This window comes from Perissodus microlepis, chromosome 7 (assembly GCF_051167445.1).
Source record: "Perissodus microlepis isolate ML-2025 ecotype Zambia chromosome 7, ASM5116744v1, whole genome shotgun sequence".
NCBI classification, from domain to species: domain Eukaryota; kingdom Metazoa; phylum Chordata; class Actinopteri; order Cichliformes; family Cichlidae; genus Perissodus; species Perissodus microlepis.
In genome coordinates, this window is record NC_140467.1 from 30096691 (window position 1) to 30113733 (window position 17043).

The 17043-nt window shown below is 39.4% G+C and overlaps 1 protein-coding gene across 4 annotated transcripts in view; it reads left to right on the plus strand.

Annotated features, from left to right (window-relative positions):
• The window catches only part of dcc (DCC netrin 1 receptor), a 356620-nt gene that overhangs the window by 303646 nt on the left and 35931 nt on the right, over window positions 1-17043 (plus strand). For all 4 annotated transcript variants that reach the window (XM_084934587.1, XM_084934589.1, XM_084934590.1 and 1 more), the window contains 2 exons: window positions 11521-11670; window positions 15845-16147. In XM_084934587.1, the coding sequence (XP_084790713.1) occupies window positions 11521-11670; window positions 15845-16147 (453 nt within the window). The remainder of the gene's footprint in view (window positions 1-11520; window positions 11671-15844; window positions 16148-17043) is intronic.

Below are 17043 nucleotides of genomic sequence, written 5' to 3' on the forward strand. Positions count from 1 at the left end.
AAAGCTGAATGTTTTTGGAAGTAGTTTTTAGTTTGTTTTTAGTTTTAGCTATTTTAGGGGGATATCTGTGTGTGCAGGTGACTATTACTGTGCATAATTATTAGGCAACTTAACAAAAAACAAATATATACCCATTTCAATTATTTATTCTTACCAGTGAAACCAATATAACATCTCCACATTCACAAATATACATTTCTGACATTCAAAAACAAAACAAAAACAAATCAGCGACCAATATAGCCACCTTTCTTTGCAAGGACACTCAAAAGCCTGCCATCCATGGATTCTGTCAGTGTTTTGATCTGTTCACCATCAACATTGCGTGCAGCAGCAACCACAGCCTCCCAGACACTGTTCAGAGAGGTGTACTGTTTTCCCTCCTTGTAAATCTCACATATGATGATGGACCACAGGTTCTCAATGGGGTTCAGATCAGGTGAACAAGGAGGCCATGTCATTAGTTTTTCTTCTTTTATACCCTTTCTTGCCAGCCACGCTGTGGAGTACTTGGACGCGTGTGATGGAGCATTGTCCTGCATGAAAATCATGTTTTTCTTGAAGGATGCAGACTTCTTCCTGTACCACTGCTTGAAGAAGGTGTCTTCCAGAAACTGGCAGTAGGACTGGGAGTTGAGCTTGACTCCATCCTCAACCCGAAAAGGCCCCACAAGCTCATCTTTGATGATACCAGCCCAAACCAGTACTCCACCTCCACCTTGCTGGCGTCTGAGTCGGACTGGAGCTCTCTGCCCTTTACCAATCCAGCCACGGGCCCATCCATCTGGCCCATCAAGACTCACTCTCATTTCATCAGTCCATAAAACCTTAGAAAAATCAGTCTTGAGATATTTCTTGGCCCAGTCTTGACGTTTCAGCTTGTGTGTCTTGTTCAGTGGTGGTCGTCTTTCAGCCTTTCTTACCTTGGCCATGTCTCTGAGTATTGCACACCTTGTGCTTTTGGGCACTCCAGTGATGTGGCAGCTCTGAAATATGGCCAAACTGGTGGCAAGTGGCATCTTGGCAGCTGCACGCTTGACTTTTCTCAGTTCATGGGCAGTTATTTTGCGCCTTGGTTTTTCTTCGCGCTTCTTGCGACCCTGTTGACTATTTTGAATGAAACGCTTGATTGTTCGATGATCACGCTTCAGAAGCTTTGCAATTTTGAGACTGCTGCATCCCTCTGCAAGATATCTCACTATTTTTGACTTTTCTGAGCCTGTCAAGTCCTTCTTTTGACCCATTTTGCCAAAGGAAAGGACGTTGCCTAATAATTATGCACACCTGATATAGGGTGTTGATGTCATTAGACCACACCCCTTCTCATTACAGAGATGCACATCACCTAATATGCTTAATTAGTAGTAGGCTTTCAAGCCTATACAGCTTGGAGTAAGACAACATGCATGAAGAGGATGATGTGGACAAAATACTCATTTGCCTAATAATTCTGCACTCCCTGTATTACTTGGTTTTGATGCCATCATTTCTTTTACTGCCAGACACTTAATTTTCAGTCAGAGTGGCTGGTAGTTGTGAAATAGTACATACAGAAGAGCACTGAATTTGTTCATAGTTGCTAGGAAAATGTAGAACGCTAACACACAAACCCAGTGACCAATCAGTCAGTGACCTGTTCTCCAAAGCAACTCAGGTAGTCAGTAATGTCTAATTTGTGTAGGGTGACTTCACTGCACCACAGTAAAGTGACCAGCTTCAGTTAACCTGAAACTAGCAATGAGTGGATAAACATCAGTTAGCTAGCCTACATTAACTGAGGTAGTCATTGTTCTTCATTTCTCAAGGTTACGGGTTAAATAACAGTTGTTATTTTAAATATCAGGAAAAATATGGAAAATCACTTTCCTGAAAATTGGTGAAGCTCACACATGCATTCTTATTTCTGTCTAAAGCTCGTGAGATATCATCACATTTGATGGAAAATCTGTGACTGAAAATTTCAAAATCATGTATAATTAAAGAGCTCTGCAGTTTCTCAGATTAACTTGGGAGCATACTGAACTGAACGTATTTTACATTATGCTCAATATACGTCATTGCTCTTGCTATTGGTGCTTGAGCTTTCACATGGTACCTCCAGATGATGTCTCCAGTGGCCAGTTGCCTTAGGGTGATGATGATGATGATAGTCAGAGAGTTCATCTTTCTTCGACTTTCCAACTTTCTTTGGGAGGTTTAGATGTAAAAAGTCTTTCAGGCAAAAGCAAAGTTGAAGAGAGAGGCGCTCACACTTGCACCAACTTTCTCACACTGATAATTAGCCTGTTCATTCCCTCAGAACGACTCAGAGGACAGAGTGGGGGGGAGATCTGAGGACACGCCAGTGACGAGGGGATGAGCCTGGGAAAGACAAAATGAGGAAGGAGAGGCAAGCAGCGAAAAACTGGAAGAGAGTTGGCAAGATGAAGCGGGAAAAAAGGAATGTTGCTGTGAAACCTCAAAGATTCGGTTTACAGTGTGCGACTCCAGCAGTGGCTCTGATCAGATCACATGAGGGGTTTCACATCAGACACAAGAGCAGCTTCAGTCAGTCAACATGGCTGTGACTGTAAAAGTTTTACCAAAGACATGATTGCATTTGTACTTTTCTTTGTCACTCACACTGATTAATGAGTACTGAGCCATTAAATTCAGTGTTCTACAACCACCTAATGGAGTCTGGTGAAGTTAAACAGCAGTTTACAGTTGGCTGGTCAGCACAACTTTAATTTTAAAGACGTTTATTGTAATGCATACCACACTATCTAAAAACAGACCCCTAAATTCTGCACTCTGTTTGAATGAATTTAAAGCATTAGTCTGTAACAGTGAGTCATCAGTGTAGAAAGAATAGCTGGAGTTTGATACAAACTGAGTTTTCTATCTCATTCACTACTATTTTTCTCCAGATATCATCGTATCTCAAAGATAATTTGGCTATACATTGACCCTCTTTAGGGTGTTATTCCCTGTATCAGAACTGGCTGTTTTCGATATTAAAATACTTCATTTAAAGGCACATTCTGAAAAGAGGTCTCTAGTAATCACTGCTGTGTAATTTGGCAGATTTGCAGTTTTAGAAATGATTCTTTGACTTAAGTACTCTAACTCATCATAATTCTCATGGAAAAAAACAATAAGTTGGTAGCACCTTGTAGAAGCTTTTCAGTTCATAGCATAAGGCCCTGTTCCTCTCAGAGAAGACTGTGGATAAAAGGAGCATGGCCACCGTGACATCAGCAGTTTCACATTATTGATATTACTATCTTTTTTAATATTATAGTATTATCTAATATTTGAGTATTTGGAGAGATTTGGAGAGGGTCTGCAATACATTGGCAGCTTGTCCAGGCTGTACCCCAGCTCCTGCTCTATGAAAGCTAGAATAGGCTCTAGCCCAACAGTGAGGCACCAACATCCCAAACAAAATCACTGACTTTCATTGATGCCTAGAAATGTCTGTCAGCTATCACTGACTGACTGACTGACTGTGTCAGCAGTTCCCTAAAACACAAAAGTTATGGTCATAACCCAAAATGTAGGTTACAATAATCCAACACAACCAGCACTCACAAACATGAAACAGACCTATGTCAAACACCATCCCCTCAAACAGCACACAGCTGATGGCTTAGCCAAGGCTGAGATCTTAATAGAAACATAAAGTCACTGTAATGCCCCGGTCTTGCCACTAAAGAAAACCCACCCAAATGATTACCTCTTGTTACATGATTTAGGAAAGTACAAACTGACGGTCAGGATTAAAATCCTTTACTTAAACCATTTAACGCCATTAGAAGAATGTTAAGTCTGGTTTAAAGAGTCAGTCCAAGTCATCTCCTCCAGTATTTATTCAGACATGTCATGTCCCTTCATTTTTATCATACCCCTTTTGAAGCTCTTGCAGTCCTTAATTACACCAGTCTCCTGTCATTTCCATAAGACACCTTTTAACTGTAGCACTTGTGAAGTCTCTAAAGCCGTTTAAGACTATGTCAAATTCTGTTTGATGTGCATCACCCTCATCGGCTCATCCTCGCACCAACTCTGTCCCACTTCCAGAATCGCAGTGACACCTCCTCCTGTCCCAGCACCCATCGCACTGTGGGTGGAGTTCATAGTGTAGGCACTTGACTTTAAACAGCTGTTTGTATAAAGCTGTTTCCTTTCACCATGAGGTTGATGCAGAACATCTGCAGAATCTCTGTGATACCAAATTGTGTCTGTGAACCAGTTTTGTGCACAGAAGCAGGTTGTCTAATTACGGTGTTCTCTCTCTGTGGAGTCAATATGTTTTCAGTCACATCAGTGAGCAGAATGTTTCACATTGTAATTACCCTGCTCTCAGTCTGGCTGCATGTCTTGAAGGATTTGTGTCCTCTTTTCTCTCTTTTATTTCTTCTTCTTCTGATATGCAGTTGCTGCTGTTGTTTAACCCAGTTGTAACAAACTGGAGTCACTGAGCTGAAGCGTAGCATCCAGGTTATAATGCTGTGTGGTTATTTCTGGAGAGAGTGAGTCAGCGGCCGAGTGATAATTCTTGTTAGCATGTGACAAGGACTGTGAGTTTACATAAATGTGGGTGTTTGTGATATGTGGGTCACCGTAAAGCAGGAAAACCCTCTGGCTTCCTCTGCCAACACTCAGACCTGTTTCCTATTCTATTTTTTCCCTCTTCCTATCTTTTGTTATTCGCTGTCATGTTTCACATTTCATAGATTTTCCTTTTATTTTATTGTTCTGTCAAAGACTTCTCTGTTCTAAGCTGTGGCACTGCATCTTTTAGAAATACCATTTCTCTTTCTGTAAAAATAGAAAAGCTTTAAGGTATTTTTTGTTTTTGGAGAGGGAAGTTAAAGACGATACTGAACTGAAAAACACTAGAAAGTGGACGTTCCAGTCATAGTTTATAATACAATTAGTAATCTGTTTAAATAGGCAGCATATTTTTGTTCAAATTTGAGTGCATATAGTTAAAAAAAAATCTACAGTGTTGTGCAAAAGTCTTGAGCCACCCTTCATTTCTTTATATTTTGCTTCCAAGGAACCAGACTTTCTTGTGATTTTTTTGAAAGTGGTCTTGAGATATGGTTTTCTTTCAGAAGATTTTCTTTGCGTATCGGCTGCTTTTTCACTGATGTTCAGTCCACTCGGTGTACCTGACTGGTTTCACAGGAATGTTTTTCGTTTGAGCCACTTTGATATATCAATCATTCAAGCATAAAAATGCATCTGTTTCAAAGCATGAACCAGTGTTTACACATTTACACATTTTAATAAATCACTGTACCTATTTCTTATTTTCCTGTGTAATTATAAAGGAATTCTGGTGGAGAGTCCCAGATTTTAAGCCATATGGGAATGTTCCCAAGAGGCTCATGGACCCCTATTGATCCTCTTCCTAATCACATGAGCCAAGGTGTGAAAACAGGTGTGGTCACAATTGTTTTTACTGTGTCCATGATGCTCTTGGGGACACTTCCAATAGGGCTTAGAAGAAGAAGCTTCTTGGATGAGAGGTGAAACATGTTCAACGGAACTTAAAGAAGTCCAGACGCTTTTGTTTTCAAGCTCCTTACACTGGATGACTGAGAAACTTCAGACATAATTCTGGATGATTTTATACTTTTTCATAGTACTGTACGCAGACAACTTCTTTATGAATATTCAGATACAGTTTTCACCGGTGTCAACAGCGAGTATCTGATGTAGTTACACAAAACACAAATCTTATATCAGTGTCGTAAGATTAAGGCAAGAGAGGACTTTTTATCAGGATTAGGTAAACATAGTGATCTTGGTTAAAATATCATATGGTTGTATATGACACGAGATGATATGTCTTTTATCTCATGTCATTGGAACCTCAATTTGCTGAGCATTTTGTTGAACAGAAGTCAGCGGGCCCCAGTTGGGCAAAGACTCGAAAAAAGATGATGAAGAAAGATTTATTGCAACTTAGATCTTGAAGGAGGTTGTAAGCCATCGAGGGAATGACTGCCTGGACTGAGAAGTCCTGAAAGCATGAGTAGAAGGATTGCTCCAAGAAATTGCCAGCACGGGCAGGGCGGGGATTAGAGAGGAGGAAAAGGAGGGATGGTGGAGTTCCAACAGATCTAGGGCTTGCTGTCTGTGAGGCATGTTGGATATCTCAGCAAGTGCAAGGACCAAACTCTTGTGCTAGAAATTTGATTTAAATTAAAAGAATTTAAAAATGTCTTATTATGACTGCAGACAGGCTGCAGTAAACAAAGGAACCGTGTTAGCATTCAAACAAACTACAACCATGACTGAACACTTTAGCAGGAAAGAAATAAATACAGAATAAAATCAGTGTCAGTGAACATCCAACTGACACGTTCATTATGAAGATAGCTGCAAACTGACAAATGCATTAAGGACATTTGCACATTAAATTAACAAAAAAGGCAATTTGGCTGAAATTGTAAATAGTTTTTCAACACACTTTCGGTGTTTGTAATGTCATAGTGAAAATGACTGCACTAGTAGACTTTTTATTTGCTTTGATTGCTTTTTATTTAATGGGGAAAATATTGAGAACATTTAAGTAAATTGTTCATAATTGATTTGGTGGAACGTGCGTTATTCTTAAACCCCTGCAGGGTCCACACTGTTTCTCTCTTTGTTTATGTCTCTTGCATTTTGCTTCTGCTAAAGGAGCTCCAGGCTTCTTCAATATTTTTCTTTTTCATTTTTTTAAAACCCGGCTGTAACATCTCTGCTCTGCAGATGTCAGATGATCTCTATATCTACCTGCTGTTTCTGTGTCTTAGTGTCTCCGGTCTTGCTTTCCTCTCTCACTCTCACAGTTTTCTATCAGTTTTATTTGGGTTTCATCTCAGTGTGCTTGTGTCATTGTTGATCAAACTTTTTATCCATTCTTGTCTCTTTTTTTTTTGCTCAATATTTTTCTTTCTGTATGGTTTCTTTATCACTCCTTCTTTTTTATTTCTATTTAATTCTTTTGTGACTTTTACTTTTTTAATTTTACGTGACTTCATGTAACAACATTTTTTTTATATCCTCTTATGCAAAATTCAGCATTTTGTGATCTCTATCTGTATTTCTGTCTCCTCTTATCTCTGGCCTCCTTCTCACCCTCTTACAAAACCTCCATAAACCTGTAGCTCCCCACCTCACTGCACCAAGCTCATCAATATTCTCCACCAATAAGTGTATTGACCAGGCTTGCTCATCTCTGGTCGTCCTGCTGCTGTAATGAAACCCTGACTCTGTTTAAATGAGCACACACACACACACCTCCTAAAGCTGCTGATCACAGCCCTGCCATTATCAATACTGTCTGATCGATACTGGTATTGATGATGGTTTAGTGTAATAACCTCTGGGTTTCAAAGAGGAAGAAGCAGGAGGCAGAAGAAAACTGACCATCTGTCTCTTTTGACAGTTAGAATTCAATTTAAAAATCTTTATTGACATGTGTGTTTTTGTGCAGGATTTTCCATCCATCCATCCATTTTCTAGCCCTGATTCAGTATTCAGGTCTGGGTTCCTTGGGGAACAGTCTAAGCAGAGCTCCCTTTTCTCACCCACCTCCTCTAGTTCCTATCTGCTGCACAACAAAGCCTTTCCAAGTCAGTCAGGAGACACGATCTGTTCAGCGTATCCTGGGTCTGCCCCGGGGTTTCCAACTGGTAAAACTGATACAAAACACCTGGGGTGCATCCAGAAAGCATCCTGGGTCAGATGCCTGAACCACCTCAGCTGTCTCGCTTTGATGTGGAGGAGCAGTAGTTATACTGTAAGCTCCACCTGAAAGTCTCAACCTAAGGCTGCGCTCAGGACCTCTTCAGAGGAAGCTCATCTCTGCTGCTTGTATCCTCTCTTATCCTTACAACAATAGACTGGTACCCATACACTTCCCCATTATTTGTAAAAAAAAAAAAAAAAAAAAAAGACCAGCAAGACTGGGGAAGCACTTCAGTCCCAACCATGAGTGGGCATTTTGGCCTGGAGGAAGTGTACAACTTGATAAAGCCAACAGGGCCAGGTCACCTGAGGTCACCAGATCAGAAAGCTCCACACACAAAATCTTTAACACATGGTAAAGGGATGATGTCCAGCTCTGACTGGGAACTAGTCTGCCCCTAGTGTATACCAAGCTCTCCTTTTGGTTGCACAAGGACTGAGTAGTCTGTAGCAATGGGCTGAGCGCTCCACACAGAACACCCCCTCAGGGACTTGTTGAACACAAATCACACGGAGATTGGTTGGGCAAAGTCCTGCACACCGCCCAATAACTTTGAGAGGGTAAAGAGAACTCTGTATTAAAAGTAATGAAAAAAGTACATTTGATTCAATATTTTATGAATCTGTGTAATTTACCATCCGTGGTTTTTTTTACACTGACTGAAACTCAGCAAGTCCGCCAGCTATACAGTTACACTGCTCATTTGTCATGCTACCATCTGAAAAGCTCCATGCCAGTTTACACAATTTATTCTCATTCAAGTCGAATAAGTATATTTCACAAAGTGTTGAAAATATCAATTTAATAATCTTCACAATTATTATAATGACTAGTAAGAAAAATATCTTTATAAGCATTGTTATTCCCCAGATCTTTTATCTATCCACTTTTGAGAAACATAGATGAAAACAAAAACGGAGAAAACTGTTTACAACAAAATGTTAAACCTTGGGTCGTGTTTCTTTTTTCCTTTTTTGGATTGATTTCCTTACAGCAGGCTGGTGAGCCTTTAATTCAGTATTACATTGAAAATATTTTTGTAGAAAACAGAAATGGGCTGTTGCAAATGTTTTCTTTTGAACACTTTTTTTTCCTTATTAAACATTCATTTATATTCAGAAAACAATGCTGAATTCACCTCCAGCCTGAATGGATGTGTGTAAAAAAGACACAGCTGGAGAGAGACAAACAGAGAAATATGTGCACACACACAAACAAACACTGACGGGTGCCTCTTATCTTCTAAACAGCTTGGAGAAGCAGTGTGTGTGTGTGTGTGTGTGTGTGTGTGTGTGTGTGTGTGTGTGTGTGGACCTGAGGCAGTGTAATCAGTCTCAGTGAGTTTGAGTCCCTGCAGTTTCCTCTCAAGGTCACAATATGAACTCTATTGGCTCTGACTGACTGTCTGCTTTACAGTCGGTGGGACTGTTACAGGGCTGCTGATAACATCATTAACACTGTGACATTATAAAAAACTTCTTCCACCACAGATCGTACTTCTTACGCTTCTCCCTTTCTGTCCGCTGGCATAGCTCTTTGGTTACCATGGATATGTACATGCAGATACTTCATTGGTTGCTGTTCTTCAGTGCAGTGAACTTCCAGGTCTCCTAACTAATGAATAGCTGCAAAGAGAACAGTCTGTACATGGTGAAAAACTATCTTTGCTGTCATGATTTACAAATACTAGACCTGGATGATTCTGGATAGTGGAGTTTGAAATGCAGGTTTTCATACAGAAAAAAAGAAAATTTATGTTAATAGCAGCAATAATAATAATAATAATAACAGTGTTTAGAATGATATTAGAATTCTGCTGCTGTTTTTTTTTTTTGTGATACTCAGAATCTGAAATGTAATGTCTTCTAACATGTGAATCGTGCTGTGCAGCTTTACAGTCATGTCAAAAGTTGTCTCAGGTTTCTCTCCAGTACTCTTTGCTTCATTAGCTGAGAAAATGACCTTCGTAAGTGTCTCTGATTGCTCTGGGGGACTTTTTGCCCACTCATCTTTATGCGTTGCTTCTTTGACATTCTGCCATTCTCGTAATGTCCCATCACAGAATTTAAAGTCTCAGCTTTTACTAGAATATTGCAATTTGAGTCTTTTTTTCCAGCTATTATGTTGAAGAGTTTGTGCTGTACTTGGGATCATTGTCATGTTGAGTGATCCTACTGTGCTAAGCTTTAACTGTGAGATGCACTGCCTCACATGTGAATACTTTGGTATAGAGAGGAGTTCATGGTTGAGTCCTGTGGCTTCAAGAACAAGCTCCAATCATCACCCCTCCACCACTGTGCTTGACGGTTGGTATGAGGTGTAGTTCATTGTGGCCACACATCTCCTGATAACCCTTCCAATGATGATGATTCCAATGACTTGTTCAGTCTTCTTCTGTTTGTCATTAACTTTATTTAACCTGCTAAGTGATTCTTGATGAATCCCAAATGTAGATTTTGGGTTTTGTTTGGAGTTTCTCTGAGGCTTGGAAGTTCTGACCTCTGGGTGAATTTGCTGGAAAAGATGGAAAGACAAAAACTTCTCCTTTTATACAGATGCTTACGTTTGCTGATTACGTGAGTGATTAGCACTTGATTAGCATTGGGCTGGTACTCAACCTCCTCCTTTTTCACAGGAGTGCATAGAGTAAACTGACTTTCTCACATGACTGCACATAAGATAACTTTCACTGAATGTCTACTTAATACCATGAAACAGATAAATGAGATCATTTGAAACTATCCAGCACTATAACATATAGAGCAGGATAACCCTAAAGTAAGGATAAATTGGTGCCATGTATCCAATTGGACAAATCATAAAACAACTTCTCAGTCAGTGTTGTCACAGTCTACTCAGCTTTACTCTCACATTCTGTTTTTTCTCACACAAATAAGCAACCACAAGGGTAAAAGAGTTAAAACTTTTCATTTAAAACTTCATCATACACCAAAACTTTGTGTGAAAAAAAATTTCATTGACAAAAAGAACAAAAATAATTTTTTTAAGTCCACTCGCAAAACTGACTAAAATTGAAATAAAACTTTTAGAAAATCTCTAAAGTTTGACTTTTTAAAATGTGTAAACCTAACAAGTATGAGAAGGCGTTTCTGCATTTTTAATGAGACCAAGGTTTCCACATGATTGTGAGTAAAACAATATTTTTTAAATACGCTTTCTTTCCCCTGACAAATATCCTCGTATTAGAATTAAGATTAAGAAAACATTAATGGTCAAACTAGGCATGAGCTAAAATGAGCAAACACACATCTGAAATTGAAAAACGAAACTGAAATAAACATAAAAACTTTCTGTGCAATGACTAATATTGGTGACCCTGACTCGTTTGGCTCTGTCGCTGGTTTGCTGACTCCTGTGCGTGTCTGCTCTGTCACGCTATCAGCCTGCTTCTTTATACATCTGTTTCAGTGGTGCTCACAGTTTGTTTTCCCACTCTGACTCATGTATCGCTGCCTCATCTCTCGCTGGTTGAGTTATGTGATCAGTGCTGTGTGTTTGCTTGTTCGGCTTCTGCGTGTTTGTCGGCAAGATTACACAAACACCGCTGAGCCAGATTTCATGACGGTGGAGAGACGGTGGAGAGATGCGGCATGATCAAAGGAAGAATCAGTTGAGTTTTGGTCCTGATGAGTTCTTCATAAGCTTTATGAAAAAAGCACTGGCATCGGTGGAACGTGAAATCGCAATCTCTGTGTGGTCTGCAGGTTTACTGTCTCTGTTTCAGTGTGGGTCACTGGAACACTCACCTTGTTTACTTTCTGTTTCAGCGGTGGTCAGTGCCATCCCGGTGCCAACCCTGGACTCCTCGCAGTATCCTGGGATTCTGCCTTCTCCCTCGTGTGGCTTCACTCACAACAAGTTTAGCCTGAGACCAATGCCTTTCCCCAGCCTGACTGTGGACAGAGGATACACACCAGGTACTTTGATGCCATCACTATACTTCTAATCGTGCTGCAGCAAAAATAAGCCTGAAAAAATTGCCACTGCTCAGACAACAGGTAGCTCTGTGGCCAGGAGGCAACAAAAGGTGTGAAAGAAAACTCTGAGGTCTGCTTTCTACACTTTCTTATTTCCATGTGATATGTTTAGATTAACCTTTATGTTATGTTGTGCCAACAACATAAACTGCTGTAGTTTGCACAGTCAGCAAAGGAGATTTCTTCCTATGTATATTTATAACTGAACACCGAGGCCAAGAAACACGTTGTTGGTTACAAATATTAGTTCATTTTATTTTACCGTCAAATTACAAATTTCTTCTTTCGTCCAGCAGTCATGACATTACAGGTCTACATTTACAAATGTAGAGGATGTCCTCATTCTAAGGGGCTTTTGCATTATTAAAAGATCATCTTGCTAGTTAAGACATGTAAAATGTATAAGCTAATCAGTGACACAAAGCAAATTTTAGAAAATAAAATATTACAAATATTACCGTTGCAGTGACATTGTAGGTAAACTGCTTTGTTGTACATTGAATGTGACACATGGGAGAACCAAAGCGACAACATGATCTCGCACTTACAAGAGGAAGATGAAATGAACGTAACATATATTGGATTTATAAGGAATCTTTCTGAAAAAAACATATAGACGTTCATAATTGCTGTATATGTGATGATGTTCGTGCACATTTTAGTTCAGTGCCGCAAGCTAAGGAGGAGATATGGACATACAATATATTCATGGTATGAACTTGTCAACTAAACATGAAACATTAATTATTATTATTATATTTTTTTGCTAGCCTGCAGATGTTTGAATGTATGACAGACATCTGTTATATAAAAATCAAGAAGCCATACTTATTTAAAAATAAATCTTTTGCCAAAGTAACGGTGATCAAATAGTGAAAATTTGAATGGCAGCAGTGAGGGGGCGGGGCCTAATGATTTCTCAAACTAATATGAGAGAAAAACTGAGCACATTAACTTGCTACATCTGTATATGCTAATATTACTACAAGTTGTTATGCATGTAGAACTGTCATAGATAGAAGTAAACATGTAACTTTGCCAACTGTTGGCCCACTGTTCATTTCCTTTATCTCACTGTTGTATTCAAGTCTCGGTTTGCTGCAAGGCTAAATGGTAAACGGCATGGTGGGGACCAGTAATTCAGTAATTCAATAATTGGCTAATTCCTGGTTGGCTCGTATCAGTGATATAACAACAGCAGAGAGGCAGAGTCAGTGGACGGCCTGACACAACACGAAGGTTGATCGCTGCTGGCAAAGCACACAAGAGTGGAGACGGGTGGGGCAGCTAATGATACAGAAAGGCAAATATAATGAGAAAGCTGCTAATGAAGGAAAAACGATAGAGACGTACACGCAATGAGATACAACAATGAACTCTGCTGATTATAAAGGAAAAGATAGAAGATTAGGGCCAGAACGAGTCAACTATGTTCCCCAAATAACATAGACAGTAGCAATACCCAATCTGGGAGCTTTAGACTCTGCTGCTATGTGGCTAATTAAACTAAGACATTGATCCCTGTAGAACTTCTTAGATAAATTTAAGTCAATTCATTAGCATGATAAAACACTGAATCCTCCCGAATCGCGATGGTTACACCAGCATGCTCTTTGAATCCAAATGATCCAATTCATCTGCTTTCTGCTCTGAACAACTTAATGTTTATGTACTTTATAGCTCTCCTCTTTTTCAAGTAGATGCCATTGTCTCAAAGTTTTTTGAATATTGTAGGAGGAAATTTATGTACATCCTTTCATGCATGCAGCCTTGGACATGATGACAGAAGCTGCGTGGTGTGGCTGAAATAGTCCCACCATGTTCCTATTACCATACCATCTCATGTCACATGACAATATTTTGGTCATGTGTTAACTATTTTTTCTCTTTTTAGTCCAGGCTTACATTGTGTGTTCACTCTGTGCTAACCCTAATTCATGTCCATAACTCTAACCCAAGTAGAAGCACTTTTTTGGGAAAAAAACAATAGTTATTTTAATGTATCAGATTAACTGATTGTATTTTTTCCTCATTGACAACATGTATATGGAGCACATTTTTAAAATGACATATTCGAATAGTACAGAGTTCTGATTAAGGTTAGGACAATCACTAATGATGTTCGAGACCATCTGTCACTGGTTAGAGGTGAGGAAAAGGAGACAGGACAGATGTTAATAATTAAAGAGTAGTGAGGGAAAACAAAATGAACCACTTGTTTTTGAGGGGTTTAGTAAGGGAGTCATGTTGATGTCCTCTTACGAGAGTTCTCAGTGGTAGATATTAAAAATGTATGCCTCAGACTTTATGCTTCAGTTCTTTGAAAGATTTGATAACATCAGACTCATAATCTTTTCAAGGCCTTTGAAGGTGCAGCGAGTAAATGTAAGTGTCTGCTCTTCCTGGCAAATATGGTTACCCTGTATTGCGCCGTACTGACACATAAACTTTGGTTCTTTTAAAGATTTCCTCATGTCATACAAGGTTAAGCAGATTCTTACTTTAAAGAAGTTATGATACCTGGGTGTAAAGAACATTTTAGTGCCATCATTCATTTCTTATTTTAGTGTCCTTGCTCTGGTCTCCATTTATTACCGGAACATATAACCACAGAGACTGCAGTTTATTTTCTGTTATTTAAACCAGGTTATCAGTTTTGCCTTATTTCCTTGAGTCCCTGCACTGTACAGTTACACTAACACTGCCATATGTAGCATTTCCCTACAGTATAATTGTCTAAATGTGAAGTTTCTCAAATAACCATCTTTTAATATAACATTTACATTCCTGTGAGTTAGCCAAATGAAATGAATATTGTGTTTCTTGCTATTCGTTTTTCCTTTAAAGGCATTTGGTGTTTTCAGTATTCAAGTGTATTCGTGTAGACCTGCGAGTCACTATTTTAAAAATCCATTTTATTTTTTGCAGTGAATTGTTATGGAGAATGTTACCAACTTTCCTCCTGATAGAGGAGGTAATGCTGTGTTTCAATCTGGAGATAATGCAGATGTATTTTCTTCAAAACCTTAATGAATTGTGATAACGCATGAACTAGATTCTTGGAAAAACACAAATTATTGTTACGTTTCCCCGTTTCTTCTCATCGTCTCTCTGAGCTTTTTGAAAGTCTTCCATTTTTATGTCTCGGTCCCCTCTTGTCACTTTTTTCCTCCCCCTCTCATTTTTACTCTTTAACTGCGCTCACGTTCCTTCTCTCGGCTCTCCCTCTACATTCTCCTTCTTGTCTCAGCTGCTTAATGAACGCACAGCAGCTTTACATACAATAACCAGCTTTCCAATGTTCTCTCTGATCAAACTGGCTGTAGTTACACAAGTAGGAGTTTCATCTCTCATGACACATGAGAGTCAAGTTTCTGCACGCTGAAGATTTTTTTTTATTGTCTTTTCCTTTAACAAGAAGCTCTTCTCCTTTTTTCCTCTCATATGTGTCTTTGACAAGATAAAACAGGGTTTCGCACAGTGTGGAGAAATTCATCCAGCAGAGAAGCACCAACATGAAGCTTCACATTCAACAAGAAACAGAATAAAACTAAGACCTGGCACGGTTTCTCTATGCCAGAGGAGGAGATTGGCATTTTAAATAAAGTGTTAAATTATACAGATGAGATTTATTAAATTTTAAAGACAACTGGATAAATGACAAGCCGTAACTTCGTGAGAGAAGACAAACACAGCAACTGCAACACAGTAGTGGAATTTCAACAAGTTTAAGGCCCAAATTTACATGTTCCCTCTGGCCCGTTGTGATATTTATTACTACTTGAGTGTAAGGATGTCTGCTTTTTAAAGGATAATGGACAATTACTAGATTGTACTTGCCTTGTAGTGCCAAAGAACACAATTAAAATTCAGCACGATCTCTTTCCACAATTTATAACCGTGTTACTCAGACTTGTTGTGATTAGTCTGTCTTTTCTCTGACCGTTCTTTTGCTCTTCGTAAATGGCTAATAGGATGTTTTGTCTTTTCTCTCAAATTCCCCTCGCTAATATTTCTCATCTCTTCTTAACCTCCCATCGAATCTTTTTTTTTTTTTTTTTACCTCCTTCCTGCTTAACATGCTACATCCGTTTATCTGCTTCCCCATTCTTAGCTTTGTCCACAGATACCTCCTCCAATCCTCTTCTCCAGCAACAGCCTCCAACACAGCAGACTGCTCCTCTCCTCCCTGGTTCCTCAGCCCCGCCTGGGGAGCACCTTCCCTCGATAGGCCCAGTCCCGGGTGCCCCTGCAGCCACTGCAGCGGCAGAGGAGGCCCAGGGTGGGAGCGGCCGGACCATCCCAACAGCCTGCGTGCGGCCCACCCATCCACTAAGAAGCTTCACCAACCCACTGCTGCCACCACCCATGGGGACCATCGACCCCAAGGTGTACACTTCTATGCTGCCACAGTCCAGTGAGTACCGCTGCTTAATGCATGTGTTATGACTAATAATGTAGGATTTCTTATAATGGACCAGGACTGGTTCTAGTGTTCTTGGCAGGAATAATTTTCCTGGAATCAGCAGCTAAACCTCTAGCGGCTGATTGAGCTTTCAAAAATGCTCAGATTTCAGTCTAAATCGTTTATCTTTTGACTTTAGATGATTCTGCTGGAGTTTCTTTCTGTTAAAAGGGAGTTTTTCCTTTCCACCATCTCCAAGTGCTTTCTCATAAAAGGTCATCTGATTATTTAGGTTTCTTTCTAGTACTGTACAGTCTTTACCCAAGGCACTTTATATTGTAGACTGTTGTTTTGATTTGGTGCACTGAACTGAATTATCTGATTATAGATTATCAGTGGTTGTTGTTGTTTCTTTGCTTAAGGAATGATGGATTCAATTAATTTTTATTGACACCAAATAATAACAACATTTGCTTCAATGTGCTTTCTAATGTGATGTAAAGACCCTACAATAACACAACGAACTCTTCTCTCCTGGGCACACGTGGTGAAGCTGAGAGCAAAGGACAGAAACTAGCACAAAAGGACATCAAAATAAAGTAGAGACTGTTACACTGACCTGAAATAAACTGAGTGCATGTAGGTGAATAAAATATTCTTTAACCTCCTAAGACCCGAACTCTTCCACGGCATGCATTTTTAATTCCTCTTTGATATTTGAGCATATTGGCGCCCGATGAATGTAAAAAGAAAGAATTACCAGATATTTTTTTTACCTTATTTTTGTTTTTATGAAAAATGAATTTTCTTTCCATCTTTCTTGGAGAGGTACAAATTTCCATAACTGTGGCAGACCACGCAGCCAATCTGCAACAAATTTCTATAAAAAATAACACCATTAATAAAGT